Source organism: Megalobrama amblycephala, linkage group LG16, assembly GCF_018812025.1.
Source record: "Megalobrama amblycephala isolate DHTTF-2021 linkage group LG16, ASM1881202v1, whole genome shotgun sequence".
NCBI classification, from domain to species: domain Eukaryota; kingdom Metazoa; phylum Chordata; class Actinopteri; order Cypriniformes; family Xenocyprididae; genus Megalobrama; species Megalobrama amblycephala.
In genome coordinates, this window is record NC_063059.1 from 35,176,627 (window position 1) to 35,195,033 (window position 18,407).

The window sequence follows — 18,407 nt, forward strand, 5'->3', positions numbered from 1 at the left end:
GGGTTAATAGTATATGTTGACGTACTTGCAAAGTTACTTAGTGAGTAGAATGTATGTTGGGAAGCATCAAAATAAAGTGTTTGCAGATATTAATCAAACAGTCTACAAATACTCTAATGAGAGTTATCTAACTTTTTCGAAATGGACCATCAAAACAATGTTACCAAAATCTTTTGCATCATTATAAATGTCTTTACTGTCACTTTCGATTAATTTAGTGCATTCTTACTCATAAAAGTTTGATAAAAGTTTTTACCCCATTCTTTTGGTAGTGTACATCATATTCTATTTATAATTTCATATTTTCACTGATCATTGAATGTATATCATTTTAAATTGACACTAACTTTTAATGAATAATTCTGTAATCGTAATTTAAATATTGTCCTTCCCTGTCCAGCATTAAACAGTCTGTGTAAATCCAACATTAAAAACAGATGCAGCTTCTGTTCTGCCTTTAGAGATGGCAGAATATGAAGAATATGATCTTAAACCTTAATTTGAGCTGATCTGTAACTCGTCCGGTAGGTGGAAGCAATGGACTGAATTACTAGTTAGACAAGTATTTCAGGATTTTACATTTACAGCATCAGAGGAGATCCACTAATGTCTGACTATAAGATATTAAATGTAACATGAACATTTGAGGACTTTGTGTCGGATCGACATGGTTTGGTCGTGGATAAAGGGTTAATGAAAAGTGTTTGCTTGCTGGAACAGACATCCGAAAGGCAGCCTCTTGTTCACGGAAGTAGGCATGTTATTGTTTTCACTTTTATCACATTTTCTATATTGTCCCTTCGATTAATCTCTTAACTCTCAGGAACGCTATCGTTACTTGTAGGTTAGCTAGTGGATGATTATATACTGATTGTGTTGCCACGTTTACGAGGTCACTGAGCAGCAGCATTTCCAAACTTTTAACTATTAGGACGAGAAATACCCGTATGTTATATGACAGTCAGGTCAGCAGATGCTAAACTCAAAGCTTATCTGCAAGCAGCAATGAGGACATACACCATACAATAAATAGGCTACATTTGCATACATCTGCTACATTTGATTGAACAAAGTTCCTGTGATTTTACTCTGCTTATAACGTTTGACCGATAGGAGGCGCTGTTGCCAATGACATGACTCAAAAATTATTGCTTCAGTTATTGATGTTATTGAAAACTAGGTTTTCAGTGAAGTTCACATTGGGAATATCAGTGACCAAAGAAAAATTTGTGGAATTTTTTACTTTTAAATGATTATAAATGCGGACATATAATGTTAAAAATAATCAAAACATATTTTTTTACGAGATAGCCTCAGCACATGTTGCTAATGACCCAGACTAGGTTATGTGTTGATATGGTTCAAATACAGCATTGAATGTCAAAATTGAAAATGTTGGACAGGCAATTTTGGTGCGTTCACATTCCCTACATCTCAATATACCTACTGCCACTATACATCAAATACATACAATTAATAAAACAGTAGCTGAAAAGTACCTACTACTTACAGTGAGATTTTGAAGTGTGCATTTGATGGACACTTTACTATCCCATGAGGCCACGGGAGAGGAGTTGTGAATGGCAGTGAAGCGACGCAACTGATCCCGTATAGGTCACATGACAGTGACAACAGTCGTGAATCAAGTTTCAAACCAAATGTAGTTGCTGCTACTATCCAGTATGTGAATTACCATACTTACAATATTCTATAAAATGCGTTCACAAACTCCTAAATTTCAACTAAAGTTCAGACTTGCAGTTATAGTCATTCCAACATGATTTAAACAGATCACATGGCTGACATTTGAAAATTTGGGATCATTCAGCCTTACTTTGGTGGCGTTGTCACCACCAAAACTGTTAACGCATTACATGCGAACAGTATGATGCGAATTGTGTGGCATAAGCTTTTTAGGTGCAATCACACTTACCCTTGTTCTGCAAAATTTCGCATATCCTCCTGAGACCCAAAGAGCATAAGAAACAAATTTAAAAATAACATTTTTGAAAAATTATATATTATTCATATGTTATGTCCTCTGTAGTGGACACCAGGACTAAGTTGTTTAAAAAAAAAAAAAAACATGGCATGAAATTACATGTATAGGCAAAAAACAATGGGATTTTTTTTTAATCACCAATTAATTTTTAGGCTTTAGGATTGTTTTTAACCAAACTTTGTATAAAGATGATTCTCAACTACAAACCCGATTCCAAAAAAGTTGGGACACTGTACAAATTGTGAATAAAAACAGAATGCAATGATGTGGAAGTTTCAAATTTAAATTTTTTATTCAGAATACAACATAGATGACATCAAATGTTTAAACTGAGAAAATGTATCATTTTAAGGGAAAAATAAGTTGATTTAAATTTCATGGCATCAACACATCTCAAAAAAGTTGGGACAATGTTTACCACTGTTGCCACAAGCTGCCCATGCCACACGCACTCATGCAACCCCATACCATCAGAGATGCAGGCTTCTGAACTGAGCGCTGATAACAACTTGGGTTGTCCTTGTCCTCTTTAGTCCGGATGACATGGCATCCCAGTTTTCCAAAAAGAACTTTAAATTTTGATTCGTCTGACCACAGAACAGTTTTCCACTTTGCCACAGTCCATTTTAATGAGCCTTGGCCCAGAGGAAACGCCTGCGCTTCTGGATCATGTTTAGATATGGCTTCTTTTTTGACTTATAGAGTTTTAGCCGGCAACGGCGAATGGCACGGTGGATTGTGTTCACCGACAATGTTTTCTGGAAGTATTCCTGAGCCCATGTTTTGATTTCCATTACAGTAGCATTCCTGTATGTGATGCAGTGCCGTCTAAGGGCCCGAAGATCACGGGCATCCAGTATGGTTTTCTGGTCTTGACCCTTACGCACAGAGATTGTTCCAGATTCTCTGAATCTTTGGATGATATTATGCACTGTAGATGATGATAACTTCAAACTCTTTGCAGTTTTTTCTCTAAGAAACTCCTTTCTGATATTGCTCCACTATTTTTCACCGCAGCATTGGGGGAATTGGTGATCCTCTTCCCATCTTGACTTCTGAGAGACACTGCCACTCTCAGAGGCTCTTTTTATACCCAATCATGTTGCCAATTGACCTAATAAGTTGCAAATTGGTCATCCAGCTGTTCCTTATATGTACATTTAACTTTTCCGGCCTCTTATTGCTACCTGTCCCGACTTTTTTGGAATGTGTAGCTCTCATGAAATCCAAAATGAGCCAATATTTGGCATGACATTTCAAAATATCTCACTTTCAACATTTGATATGTTATCTATATTCTATTGTGAATAAAATATAAGTTTATGAGATTTGTAAATTATTGCATTCCTTTTTTATTCACAATTACAATGTCCCAACTTTTTTTGGAATCGGGTTTGTATGTTATGAAAGATATAATGGAATTAATTGATATACCATTTTACTTTATGCAATATGTGGGTAAAATAGTCATACAAAAATAGTCATGTATCTATACACTGTATCTAATTTGCATATTAATGTGTTCTTGGAGCAACACGTAATGGAAAAAAGAAGTGTAATAATGGGAGTAATAATTGGCAAAATTTTCATAATAATATCTAATAATTAATAGGAATATCGATATATAATTTCATTCCCTATGTGTCCAGGAGTATCTCCTAAAATGCCTGATAAACATGATTTAAGTCCTGGTGTCGTCTACAGAGGTCATGTATGAAATCAATGTCCTGTTTCGTAACAAAGTCATATTTTGATTTGAAACCCCATAACATTTTCCTGAGATGTTGATTTCTAACAAACAGTTTGAAAATTAATCCGATTTAAATGATAATTACAAAATATTGTCATATTTCCATAAGAGTGCTAATTTTCTTTTTCAGTCATATTTGATATCTCTGCAAAGCCCTGAATGTGCTCTTTACAGGACATCCAGACTTAAAATTGTGATGGGATATAATATTTAGTCATTTTCTATAGGAATCCTCATGATCTGGAGTATCGTGCGAGGAAAAGTTCCTTATGTGTTCCTTACGCTTGTGTTTAAGTGGGTAATGCAAGTTCACTGCATTGACCAACAGAAAGCTGCAGTCTGCTAACCAGCTTTGACCAGGCTGGAAGACCATCCAAACAACTTTGGCTTATTTTATCTCTTTTTTTATCAGAAGGGAAGTGTTTAAAAGGGTGTAAAATCTACTCAGATGGAAAGCAAGGAATACATTTCATTCAGCATGAACCAACAAATCAGAGAAAAAAGATTTCTAGACTACATGATTATGATTAGACAACTTTGAGCTGTTGGTGCTGCACATTTGGTGCTAAAGAGCGATCACAACCAAAGTGCAAGTGATTCTTTCACAACACACACCGCCAATAAGCTGTCACATACAGACTCCTACGTCAATCATTAAACTCTTCAGATTAGGGGATCTTCAATAACACCCTCTTCACAACAAGTTTAAGACAACAATAAAGTAGAAAAGAATAGAAAAATATCGACTACAGATGAAACGTCAGTGGCACGCAGTGCTCACTGTTTTAGTTCAGTAGAGTACATTACACACTGTTCCCTTGAAAGCAGTTGTTTGCCGGAGAACACTCCAAAGATCTCCGCCAGGTTGACCATTAACCCTGCCATTGATTACAGCTCTTTCCCCTGACCTCACCAGCTCTTCATGTTTCACAGATCCACACTCATGAGTTCATAGCCTTCAGATGCCTGCTGTGTCGAGCTGAAGAAGACCCTTACGTTTCCTTCCTTATCGTTTTTAAGTTGCGCCAACCATGGCGAAGAGTGGATATGGCTACTACCGAGCTACTATATTCCTTGCAATGTTTGTGGGCTACACGCTGTATTACTTCAACAGGAAGACGTTTTCCTTCGTGATGCCCTCTGTAATGCAAGAGATCACGCTGGATAAGGATGATCTGGGTGAGCATGTGCAACTAGTGGCTTGTACTTTGTTTTACCTCTCTGTCATGTGCCCACACATGTTTTATAACCTTTTACACATGCATTAATCAGAATTACAGTAAATGAGGATAATAAACAATGGACAGAAGGCACTAAGGCATTTTGTAAATGGCGTAATTCCCTGTATTCTGTGCCTTTTCTGTCCTTGATGAAAGCTCCCAAAAGGATTATAATTCAGATTTAGCTGAATATCAACAGGTACACACACATATTTGAAGTTATAGTACACTACCAGTCATTGATAATGTATTTCCTAATAGAGAAAACATGTTTGAGACAGTCATCTTTTTTGACCATATTAAAACTCAAGCTTGAAAAGATACATTTTATAAAATGACATTATTAAGCAGATGTTATGGATTGTGCAAAAAAAATTTTTTTGATTTTTTTTGAATATGTTAAATAGTATACCTCACCATTTTTTTAAAGAAATTCACACTTTTATTTAGCATGCATGCATTAAATTGATCAAAAGTGACAGTAAATACTTTGAAATAAATGCTGTTCTTCTGAAGTTTTCACAAAAATATTAAGCAGCACAAATGTTGATAATAATAAAACAATATTGATAATAATAAGAAATGTTTCTTGAGAAGCAAATCAGCATATTAGAATGATTTCTGAAGGATCATGCGACACTGAAGACTGGAGTAATGATGCTGAAAATTCAGCTTTGATCACAGGAATAAATTACATTTAAAAATACTTTACAATAGAAAACGGCTATTTTAAATTGTAACAGTATTACTGTTTTTACTGTATAAATGCATGCTGAGCATAGGAGACTCCTTTCAAAAACATGTAAAAAACTTAACAAACCTAAACTTTTGAACGGTGTGTGTGTGTGTGTTTTCTACATGTCCCCAATATTGCTTTCCACCCTGTTAGTTGGTGTTTTATCACCATATCTTGTTTATTTCCACTTATACCCTGTTAGGCAACATTACGTAACTTTTGAAATTTCATCAAAGAAATTAAATTAAATATCAGATACCATATCACTAGCTACGTTCCACCCTGTTACAAGCTGTTTTATGTCTAGAATACGCAACTGAAATGCATGTTTAGTGTCTTTTTTTCTTTTCTTTCAATGTCAGTCATAATTATATAAACATAGAATATAATAAACCAAAATTAAAATAGAAACACAAATTTGGCCTTTTTTCCACCCTGTTATGCCATATTCCATTATTAATTATTTCAAATTGAGCTGAACCAGTGATGTGTTTAAACCAAGTGTTTAACATGTCAGGAGATCGACGACATATAATAATATTAAAATGAGATAGTCCACTTTGGTGCGTTCCCCCGGTTCTACTTTATCAGCACAGTGATTGAATTGCTCTTATCACTGAAGTCTTTAATCCCAATGTAGAGTGATAACGCCTAAAGAATTGCTCTTTTGTCCTCTCTTTGCAAACCCATATGTTTTTGAGTGATTCTGAATGGGAATCACTTTCTGCTGAAGTCTAATCAATGTTTTTATTTCATCTTTGTGCAACTACAGGTCTTATCACTAGCAGTCAATCGCTGGCCTACGCCATAAGCAAGTTCATAAGCGGTGTGCTGTCCGATCAGATGAGCGCACGATGGCTTTTCTCTATTGGGCTGTTTATGGTTGGCGGCATCAACGTGGTTTTCTCTCAGTCCTCCTCGGTGGTGGTGTTTTCAGGCCTGTGGTTTCTGAATGGACTGGGTCAGGGTCTAGGATGGCCACCATGTGCAAAAGTACTACGCAAGGTATGGGTCCGTTTCCTGTATTCTATGGACTTGCATTGTACATAGAAATATATACACAGGTTCTTTATTGGCATCAGTGGTTCCATGAAGATCCTTTAACATCTATAGAACCTTTCAATTGCACAAAAGGTTCTTTATAGAGGAAAAGGGTTCTTCAGAATATTAAATGTTCTTCATACTAAGGAAAAATGGTTCTTTTAACTGTTCACTGAAAGGTACTTTGGGAACCAAAAATGGTTCAAAAGTTGAAAGAAGTTCTCATATACTCACCTAGGCTGCATTTATTTGATCAAAAATACAGTAAAAACAGTAATATTATCAAATATCAAATATATTATAATTTAAATGATTTCTGTGATGCAAAGCTGAATTTGCAGCATCATTACTTCAGTCTTTAGTGTCACATGATCCTTTAGAAATCATTCTAATATGTGACCCTGGACCACAAAACCAGTCATAAGTCACACGGGTATATTTGTAGCAACAGTCAACAATACATTGTATGGGTCAAAATTATTGATTTTTCTTTTATGCCAAAAATCATTAGGATAATAAGTAAAGATCACGTACCATGAAGATATTTTGTAAATTTCCTACCGTAAATATATCAAAAATGTATTTTTGTGTATAGATATGCATTGCTAAGGACTTCATTTGGACAACTTTCCAGATTTTCAAATAGTGGTATTTCGGACAAATATTGCCATATCCTAACAAACCATACATCAATGAAAAGCTTATTTAATCAGCTTTCTGATAATGTATATATCTCAATTTAAAAAAAATTGACCCTTATGACTGGTGTTGTGGTCTAGGGTCACATATGCTGCTTTAGAGCTCAAGAAACATTTATGATTATTATAAATGTTGAAAACTGTTGTGCTGCTTCATATTTTTTTTGGAAAGATTGATAATTTTTTTTTTTCAGGATTCTTTGATGAAAGACCAGTTCAAAAGAACAGCGTTTACTTGAAATAGACGTAAAATTTTACAAAAACTGTTCATTGGTAGCTCAAGTCCACTAAATAATATTAACCGATAAACTTTTGATTTTAATAATGCGTTAGTAAATGTTGAGATTAACATTAACTAAGATTGATTAATGCTTTAGAAGTATTTACTATTGTTAGTTCATGTTAACTAATGTTAACAAATGGAAACTTATTGTACAACAGAAAGCTTTTGCAATATTATACATTTCACTTATTGTCACTTTTGATCAATTTAATGCATCCTTGCTAAAAAAAAAGTATTTTTTTTTTTTAAAACTGCAGTGTACTTTATATAATATCTATATATTTCAGATTCAGCACTACATGTGAAATAAATTGATTTATTTGTTTCAATAGTGGTTTGAGCCATCTCAGTTTGGGACCTGGTGGGCAGTGCTGTCCTGTAGTATGAATTTGGCTGGGGGTCTGGGGCCTATAATTGCCACACTGATGGCTCAAAGCTACAGCTGGAGGTCCACGCTGTCCATCTCTGGCCTGACCTGTGTGGTCATGTCTATCTTCTGTCTGCTCATTATCCGAAATGAGCCCAGTGACGTTGGCCTGCCAAATATTGAAGTTGGTGCAAAGAAAGGGAAAGGAGGTACGAAGACTTCACAATCCACATGCATGTGCATTTTATATCAGGAATTAAAATGAGTTGGGAATTGCTGTTGTCTTGATTTCCTTACTCAGTTAGTTGTGTTTGCTATGACTGGTTTTACTTATATAGGTCATTTCTGTTCTATGACATTGTGGAAGTCTGCATTAGATAAAAGGTTTCACTTCGATAGTTCTTTGAAGTATGAACTATTGGACCAAAACAGAGTACAAAGGGGTGTGTTTTACTGTGTCTGTGTGTTAATTCATGTTTTTTTCTGTCGAAGGTCACATGTTTTGAACTAATAGACTTTTCTGTCTGTCCTCCAATAACAGTTGTACATTTGATCCATCTGGTCTCTACCTTTGATTTCAGGCTCCAGCAAAAATGAAAGCACCTTCAAAGAGTTCATCTTTTCTCCCTATCTGTGGGTGTTGTCGTTTGGCTACCTGGTGGTGTTTGGGGTGAAGACTGCTTACACTGACTGGGGGCAACTTTTCCTCATCCAGGACAAGGGCCAGTCAGCACTAATGGGTACTGTGTGTAGTCCAAAGTATTTGGTTTTTAGGCTTCAGTGTAGGCTTCAGATGTGATCTAATGAGGGTTTTAAAGGTATGGAAGCTTGTTTCCTCAATGCAATAAAAATGAATAATAAAGGTAATTGTTTAATTTTATCACATAATTCTGACTTTTTCTTTTTCTTCTTATATCTCACAATTGCAAAACTGTGAGATGTAAACCCAGAAAAAGTCAGAATTGTGAGACGTAAACTCAAACTTATGAGGAAAAAAGTCAGAATTGCAAGATGTAAACTCAAACTTATGAAGGAAAAGTCAGAAGTGCAAGATGTAAACTCAGACTTATGAGGGAAAAGTCAGAATTGTGAGATGTAAACTCAGACTTATGAGGGAAAAGTCAGAATTGCGAGATGTAAACTCAGACTTATGAGGAAAAAAGTCAGAATTGCAAGATGTAAACTCAGACTTATGAGGGAAAGTCAGAATTATGAGATGTAAACTCAGACTTATGAGGGAAAAGTCAGAATTGTGAGATGTAAACTCAGACTTATGAGGAAAAGTCAGAATTGCGAGATGTAAACTCAAACTTATGAGGGAAAAGTCAGAATTGCGAGATGTAAACTCAGACTTATGAGGGAAAAGTCAGAATTGCGAGATGTAAACTCAGACTTATGAGGAAAAAGTCAGAATTGCAAGATGTAAACTCAGACTTATGAGGGAAAGTCAGAATTATGAGATGTAAACTCAGACTTATGAGGGAAAAGTCAGAATTGCGAGATGTAAACTCAAACTTATGAGGGAAAAGTCAGAATTATGAGATGTAAACTCAAACTTTATGAGGAAAAAAGTCAGAATTGCAAGATGTAAACTCAGACTTATGAGGGAAAAGTCAGAATTATGAGATGTAAACTCAGACTTATGAGGAAAAAAGTCATAACTGCAAGATGTAAACTCAGACTTATGAGGGAAAGTCAGAATTATGAGATGTAAACTCAGACTTATGAGGGAAAAGTCAGAATTGCGAGATGTAAACTCAGACTTATGAGGGAAAAGTCAGAATTATGAGATGTAAACTCAGACTTATGAGGGAACGTCAGAATTATGAGATGCAAACTCAGACTTATGAGGGAAAAGTCAGAATTGCGAGATGTAAACTCAGACTTATGAGGGAAAAGTCAGAATTGTGAGATGTAAACTCAGACTTATGAGGGAAAAGTCAGAATTATGAGATGTTAACTCAGACTTATGAGGAAAAAAGTCAGAACTGCAAGATGTAAACTCAGACTTATGAGGGAACGTCAGAATTATGAGATGCAAACTCAGACTTATGAGGGAAAAGTCAGAATTGCGAGATGTAAACTCAGACTTATGAGGGAACGTCAGAATTATGAGATGCAAACTCAGACTTATGAGGGAAAAGTCAGAATTGCGAGATGTAAACTCAAACTTATGAGGGAAAAGTCAGAATTATGAGATGTAAACTCAAACTTTATGAGGAAAAAAGTCAGAATTGCAAGATGTAAACTCAGACTTATGAGGGAAAAGTCAGAATTATGAGATGTAAACTCAGACTTATGAGGAAAAAAGTCAGAATTGCAAGATGTAAACTCAGACTTATGAGGGAAAGTCAGAATTATGAGATGTAAACTCAGAATTATGAGATGTAAACTCAGACTTATGAGGGAAAAAGTCAGAATATCAAGATATAAACTCAGACTTATGAGGGAAAAGTCAGAATTATGAGATGTAAACTCAGACTTGTGAGGAAAAAAGTCAGAATTGCGAGATGTAAACTCAGACTTATGAGGGAAAAGTCAGAATTATGAGATGTAAACTCAGACTTATGAGGGAAAAGTCAGAATTGCGAGATGTAAACTCAGACTTATGAGGAAAAAAGTCAGAATTGCGAGATGTAAACTCAGAATTATGAGGAAAAAAGTCAGAATTGCGAGATGTAAACTCAGACTTATGAGGGAAAGGTCAGAATTGCGAGATGTAAACTCAGACTTATGAGGGAAAAGTCAGAATTGTGAGATGTAAACTCAGACTTATGAGGGAAAAGTCAGAATTATGAGATGTAAACTCAGACTTATGAGGGAAAAGTCAGAATTGTGAGATGTAAACTCAGACTTATGAGGGAAAATTCAGAATTGTGAGATGTAAACTCAGACTTATGAGGGAAAAGTCAGAATTATGAGATGTAAACTCAGACTTATGAGGAAAAAGTCAGAATTATGAGATGTAAACTCAGACTTATGAGGGAAAAGTCAGAATTGCGAGATGTAAACTCAGACTTATGAGGGAAAAGTCAGAATTGTGAGATGTAAACTCAGACTTATGAGGGAAAAGTCAGAATTGTGAGATGTAAACTCAGACTTATGAGGGAAAAGTCAGAATTGTGAGATGTAAACTCAGACTTATGAGGGAAAAAAGTCAGAATTATGAGATGTAAACTCAAACTTATGAGGGAAAAGTCAGAATTATGAGATGTAAACTCAAACTTATGAGGAAAAAGTCAGAATTATGAGATGTAAACTCAGACTTATGAGGAAAAAATGTCAGAATTGTGAGATAAAAATTTGCAATTACTTTTTTATGTTTTAATTCTATTGCAGAAACCAGCTTCCATAGAAAGAGGCAGCTTTTTTGAATTAAGAATTTTTTCAGTTCTAAAAGTTGCGTATTGCTGCTGATTTTCACAGGCAGTTCCTTCATGAGTGCCCTGGAGATGGGAGGACTGCTGGGTAGTTTAGCTGCAGGATTCCTGTCAGACAGGGCCGTGGCAAAGGTGAGTTTATACCTCCAAAATCTATTTATATGAAATCCAAATACCATGCACGACAAACCATGAGCCATAAAGTACAACCACAATTTATTTTTCAGGATTTTTTGATGAATACAAAGTTCAAAACAACAGCATTTATTAAGTGTTTACTGTCACTATTGATCAATTTAATGTGTCCTTGATTAATAAAAGTATTACTCTCTTACTGACCTCAAACATTTGAACAGCAGTGTAAATAAAGTGGTGGATATTTTTTTTCTTGTATTTGCAGCATGGATTGCGTCTGTATGGAAACCCTCGCCATGGGCTCTTGCTCTCCATGATGGCTGGGATGTGCGTCTCCATGTACCTCTTCCGCACTACTGTTACAGCACACAGCTCAAACGTACGTTCAGTGTCTTCACATTGTTTAATGTGACAAAACTGTGTTTATGGGGTCTGTAATGTATTGGTTTCATTATAATTTAACACACAGGTCTGGATTCTTTTGTTGGGTGCTGCTTTTGGCTTTTCCTCCTATGGACCGATAGCCTTGTTTGGAGTTCTTGCGAATGAAAGCGCTCCATCGAACTACTGTGGAACCTCTCATGCCATCGTTGCCCTAATGGCAAACGGTAACCATCTTCTCAATTTATTTCATAGTTGTTTTTAGACAAGTTTGTTCTCTTACCATTAGAAAAAATGTTAGCCAGTTGCCCATTTCAAAGAATACTAATGTGTTTTTGTGTTTATTTTCCGGCAGTTGGTGGATTCCTCTCAGGGTTGCCATTTGGCACCATTGCTAAACACTATGGCTGGAACACAGCATTCTGGGTAGCAGAGATAACTTGTACTGTCACCACAGTTGGATATTTCTTGTTTCGAAATATACGCACCAAGATGGGAAGCGTACCCAAGAAGGCTGACTAAACAGAGTATTTAAATGTCTTTTAACTAGTTTTTAAAATACGGTATAAAGGGCAAAATGCAAAACTTTTGTGTTTATGAAATATGGATGAATTCACTGTGGATATCTATTCCCAAGATATCACATTATATTTTTTACCAGTGTACAAAATATGATACCATGTTTCAGAAGCACATGTTATTTATTCTGTTCATTTTAAAAACGGATGACAGTATTTTACATCGTTCTGTTTACTCAACACTTACATTGCAGAATGTATTAATTAATTGTTTATTAAGGCATGTTTAAGCCATTTCTTCAGTGGTTTTTAAAAACACTGCCATTAAATCAGAAATTTATTTCTTGAACTTTTCATCCGTTTCAGAGCTTTAACTGGTCCTACCTCTGTATCTGTATATTACAAAATCATAAATGTGTATGATGATAAAAAAAAAATGTGACCTAACTGTTAGTTATCTCACGTGAATGTTTAATAGCACAATGAAATGAGTTTATATAAATAAAACATTTAAGATTTACAGATTCCTGATATCACTGATTGACCTTCTTTTAAACTTAAGCAACTATTGGACCGAAATGGATCCAAGTTACAGTAGACTTTTCATATTCTGTTAACAGAACGCAAATTACATGTAAATTTCATTTCATTTGAATAGACGGCAATAAAAATCTCTCAACAAAATGTACTGAGCATGTTAAGCTCCTCCATCTTGTTTAGAAGTTCTGCACAAGATCACATTACAAACTTAACTGTCCATGTACATTATTTACAAAGGTTATGTCTCATTTTGGGGCTTAATTTCAAAAAGAAACATAAAAGAACCAGTTATAGTGGTCTTAAACTGACTTAAATCATTCAAGCTTGAAGAAAAAGTCTGGAAAGGATGGAAATGCCAGCAACCCAAACATTTCTCGGGACAAGTCTGACTGCAGAACTTCTGGAGATCGTGTCAGGTGGACGAACACTCAAAGCAAGTCCAGTTCAGGATCCGGGTCCAAATGTCCCAGCTTTCTCTGCTACTTCCAGAGCATTCTTTAGGTTTTGGTCAAAAAGCTCACATCTGAAAGAAATCATGCATTATTTTTTTTGTTTGTTTTGCATTTCCACAACCTTGTTGGTGGATACTAGCATCAAATTGAACTGCATGCAAAGCTTATAAAATACATGTTTGTAATAGTAAAAAAAACACACCTGATAGGCATCTCTAAAGAGTAGAATGGATTCTTCAGTGCAAAGTCTGAGTAGATTTCATAAATCTTTCTTAGGAGGGCATCGATACCAGTCTGCCGAGGGTCTGCTAATACAATGAACTTTATACCTGCAAAAATAATAAAATAAAAGTTCTGTCAGAATCACTCTGTTTTTGTTTGACACCAAATTAACAACTCATTCTATGATTTAAAGGGGACCCATTTTGCAAAATTCACTTTTGCATGGTGTTTGGACATAAATGTGTGTTGGCAGTGTGTGTACACAACCACCCTATATTGATAAAAATCCACCCACTCTTTTTTTTTTAATTCCCATAAATCAAAAGCAGTGTCTCAGAACAAGCTGTTTCCAGATGTGACATCACATTCGCCACAGGCCCTGTCCACGAATGTTGATAGACACTGCCCTTCTAACATAAAACCCCCCTGAGCGAGTTCACAGCGAGTTGTACACAGTCCGCCATTGCTGCACTGACGAGAATGTCTCGCAAGCGTTTCAATTGTTCTGAAGCTGGATGGATTAATCCACATAGCTCTCTTCATTTACTCCCTAAATCTGAGCCGCTGAAGACGAGGTAGATTAACTCGGTTTTCCAAGAAAAACCTCCCTCTATTCTACCGAAATTCGTTTATGTCTGTGTGGATCATTTCACACCGGACTGCTTTGTGAACGAATGTCAATACAAAGGGACAATACAAAACAGAGACTGTGCTAAAAATGTTTTACTCAAGGATAGATCAGTACAAAGCTTACAGTCTCCAGAGTGATACTGGATACGGCAGTAATGAAGGTGAGAGCACTTTATTACAGTTCATCGGAGTTGATTTACGGATATAAAGTTTACCAGTTTATTAAGCACCATCCGAAAAGGCATAAGGTCTTTATTTGTTTACTGTTAGTTGTAATGAGTGTTTCTGTGTACGTTGCTGTGTATGTTGATGATAATGCAAGGGAGAGAGAGAGAGTTTATGGATAATATATTAATGTGCACTTGCACTGTGTTTTATTAAGCTCTTAGAGATTTTTTATAGTGAAAACAGACGCTTCATCTTTTGTGTGAAGTACAATAAACAAAAAAAAACTCATCTGTAAAGTTTTGGCCATCATTCGGACGGTACAACAAGCTTGTACTAATATAGTGGATAAAAACAAGACGACAATATAAGTTATAACCGTAATTAAACTAAACTATACCTGTTCTATCTCCATGCAGCATATATTCGCAGTTTCTGACATTATAGTGCGTCCTGACTTACTCCTGACATTGAAGAATCAGCTCGTGAAGCTCCGCCCTCTTAGGCAGAGCGCAGCAGCTCATTTGCATTTAAAGGGACCACACTGAAACGGCGCGTTTTTGCTCAACCACTAAAAGCGGCAATTTTAACATGATATAAAAGATTATCTGTGGGTATTTTGAGCTAAAACTTCACATACACACTCTGGGGACATCAGAGACTTATTTTACATCTTGTAAAACGGGCATAATAGGTCCCCTTTAAAGGTGCAGTACACGATTTCTGAGAAACGTTGTTGAAAGTGGATTAGACAGAGCGGCACAACGCACTTGTAGCCAATCAGCCGTAGGGGGCGTGTCCACTCATGATGGGGGAGGAGAGAGAGAGAGAGCAAGAGGGAGATTTGAAGAAAGACTGTAGAAAGAGAGATAGCTGAGAGACATTACAAAAGAGAAAAGATCAGATGAAGGGTTATGATTAGGCAAGAGCTTTAGAAAAGCTTTCCAGCACTGGAGAGACCGAAGCGGAAAGGCCTGAAAACGGATGCCGAGGTTGCGTTGTTTCTGCTCCATACATGAGTAATATTGGTTTTTGCCATTTCACAGAACCAAGATATGCTGTTGTTGTAATGTTAGCTGTAGTAACAGGACAGTTTTAAGTGTCATTGTTTGTCTGGAGCTGCTAACAACCAACTCTTGCTTGTATATGTAATGTGTGTTCATTTCTTGTCCTTCCTTGTTCATCATCTTTGCTTTAATTTCAGGAAGCATTATTTTTGCTTCGCTTCAGTTATGATAAACAGACATCAACTTTGCATGATTTTGGGGGTGGCAATGAAGGGATGTGTGTGTTTGTTTGGGTTGAAATTGCCAGAAATCGCCAACTGCACCTTTCATTTCATTTTGTCATTTCAACAAGAGAAAACAGACCTGTGAGTGTTTGAAAGCAGTGCAGTTTAAACATATCCGTCTCCAGCATTTCAATACCAGAGCTGCCAACTTCAGGTGATAACTGTGATCCAATGGCAAACAGCCTGAGAAAAGACAGGAAAAGACACGTCTAATAAAAACAAGTCAGTTTTAAAATACATAAGGGTTTATTATGATTGTTATGCTTCTGATGATGATGATTTGTCTATATATTGCACTACTGTTCAAACATTTAAAGTCAGTAAGATGTATAAAAATGTATAATACAACGGATTTCTATTTTAAATTAATGCTTTTCTTTTGAACTTTATAATCATCAAAGAATCCTGAAAAAAACATAACAGTTTCCACAAACATATTAAGCAGCACAACTGTTTTCAACATTGATAATAATACATATTTACTGAGCATATCACTAAAGAACTTTGATATTTAAGCCTTGTTTAATGACATGGACCGTTTTGCGACTTGGGTAAAGTTGGTTTTATATTCGCACATTCGGACTTCTGATAAATTCAGACTTTCCAATAAATGTGCAATAAATTAATGTTTGCGAATTTTAAGCAGCGACAGGATACTGACAACCAACGATTGTCAACTTACAACATTTTTCACAGTCGATCAAAATAGGCAAGTATTGTTTTAATGGCATATTTACTTGTGAATGTCCACTGAATGTCCAATGTAGTGTGATTAACAAGGCTATTGAATACGGATGTCCGAATGTGCGAATATAAAACCAACTTTACCCAAGTTTGTGTTGGTCCGTGGATGAAGAAATCAAGTCATACAGGTCTGAATAAATTGAATTACAATAAATGGGTGAAATATTTAAGGAAATCTACTTACGAGTGAAACATTGAGGCCAGCATGAGTTTCTCATTGGATGAGAGTCTCTGTCGGCCGAATCTGATGGACACTGGATAGTTGGCAGGATCTTTTAGATATTCAACTATCTCCTTCCCTTCAGCCGTGTACTTACCGTTCACGTCCACTCCGTTAATGGAGAGAAGCGCGTGACCGACTGCACAAAAGAAAACAATTCATATGATTCATAAGAACAGATGTTGAAATGCAGTGAATGGCCCTATAAACATTCATTCATACATGGGATGGTTTGCAGACACATAAACACGCACCTCTGATCCCGTCCCGCTGTCCGAATGACACAACTACCTTCTCATCGTGAATCTTTAAAACTAAATCAAGAGGAAAGCTAAACGTTTTTTCGACTTCAGCTCGAGGTACATAATTATCGTACTGGTAGATGAGTCCACCAGCCTTATTGACAACATACACACTGAAGATCGCCATTTTCTTCCTGTCAACGGGGCAGTCATGTGACTTTATGGCGTGGGTAAAAAAATAAAAAATAATAATAAATAAACACGTAAACCATGCAGACCGCGTCAACAAATTATATTTAAACTATAACAATAGTGTTATCATTTGTAAAGGGTTGAATTAATGTTTTTTTTTTTTTTTTTTGGAAAAATACATTTCCCATAAAGCCATGTCCGCGATTGGCTAAGGCTTATATTTTATTTCCAGCAATAATTTCCTGTAATAATTATCTTATTTTAAAGTAAGTAATTCATTAATCGATTCCTATTACGCTGTAAATTATTATCCAGATCAGAGTGAGAAAAACGCGGCGTCACGTGGTATCTGTTACTTTCCTCAGCGCTATCAGGATGGACTAATCACAACAGTTGTTTCTGGTGACATAATAAAGATTTTTTTTAAATCATTTTTGCCCATTTCAGTTTTTAATTCAATTACCAATATTTAATTTATTATTTTAACGTTTTGATGTACAAATGTTGGAGACACGTGACAAAATCTGCAATTTTTTTTTTTTTTTTTTTTTACAAAATCTGCAAATGGTTTAAAAGGAGTTTCGTGTTTCTGAGCTCTCACGCGCCCTCTGGAGACACATCAATGTAAACTTTCGTGGGAAAGGGTGAACTATCAGAACATATAACTATCTAAATGAAATATGCAAATAATCCCAGTTATGAGTAGTTATATAACGCCTTATAGTACTTTCTTGCATCAGTGTAAGCTTCAGTAGCCTATGTAAAGATTTTAAATGGTCTTGTTTATGATGCAAAAGACTCGAAGCTCCAGGCAAGACCAAGTCAACGACTTTTCAGATATAGGCCTATTGAAAATACAAACCCAGAACCTGTGAAAATCACATTTTACACGAGTTTACTTAGGAAATAATAATATAAGTAAGTGAACTTTTAACAAGAGTATTGTTAGAATGCATATCAGACTATACAGTGGTGTGAAAAAGTGCTGATTTTTTTTATTTTTTTGCATGTTTGTCACACTTTAATGTTTCAGATCATCAAACAAATTTAAATATTAATAAAGATAACACAAGTAAACACAACATGCAGTTTTTAAATGAAGGGAAAACAAAATCCAAACCCACATGGTGTGAAAAAGTGCTTGCCCACTAAACCTAATAACTGGTTGGGCCACCCTTATCAGCAACAACTGCAATCA

The 18,407-nt window shown here is 35.8% G+C and overlaps 2 protein-coding genes across 2 annotated transcripts; one reads left to right on the forward strand and one right to left on the reverse strand.

Moving 5' to 3' along the window:
• The first annotated feature begins 548 nt into the window (after positions 1 to 548).
• Positions 549 to 13,035, forward strand: slc37a4a (solute carrier family 37 member 4a). The gene is made up of 9 exons (XM_048160911.1): positions 549 to 755; positions 4,686 to 4,931; positions 6,481 to 6,713; positions 8,063 to 8,306; positions 8,679 to 8,837; positions 11,524 to 11,609; positions 11,878 to 11,991; positions 12,082 to 12,220; positions 12,349 to 13,035. The coding sequence occupies exons 2-9, from the start codon at positions 4,784 to 4,786 to the stop codon at positions 12,513 to 12,515; spliced, it is 1,290 nt and encodes a 429-aa protein (XP_048016868.1). The 5' UTR covers positions 549 to 755; positions 4,686 to 4,783; the 3' UTR covers positions 12,516 to 13,035.
• trappc4 (trafficking protein particle complex subunit 4) lies at positions 12,962 to 17,232 on the reverse strand. The gene is made up of 5 exons (XM_048160912.1): positions 17,030 to 17,232; positions 16,740 to 16,914; positions 15,891 to 15,994; positions 13,706 to 13,832; positions 12,962 to 13,574 (listed from the first exon to the last, which is right to left on the reverse strand). Exons 1-5 carry the CDS (start codon positions 17,202 to 17,204, stop codon positions 13,496 to 13,498), a joined length of 660 nt encoding a protein of 219 aa, XP_048016869.1. The 5' UTR covers positions 17,205 to 17,232; the 3' UTR covers positions 12,962 to 13,495.
• Positions 17,233 to 18,407: the final 1,175 nt, after the last annotated feature.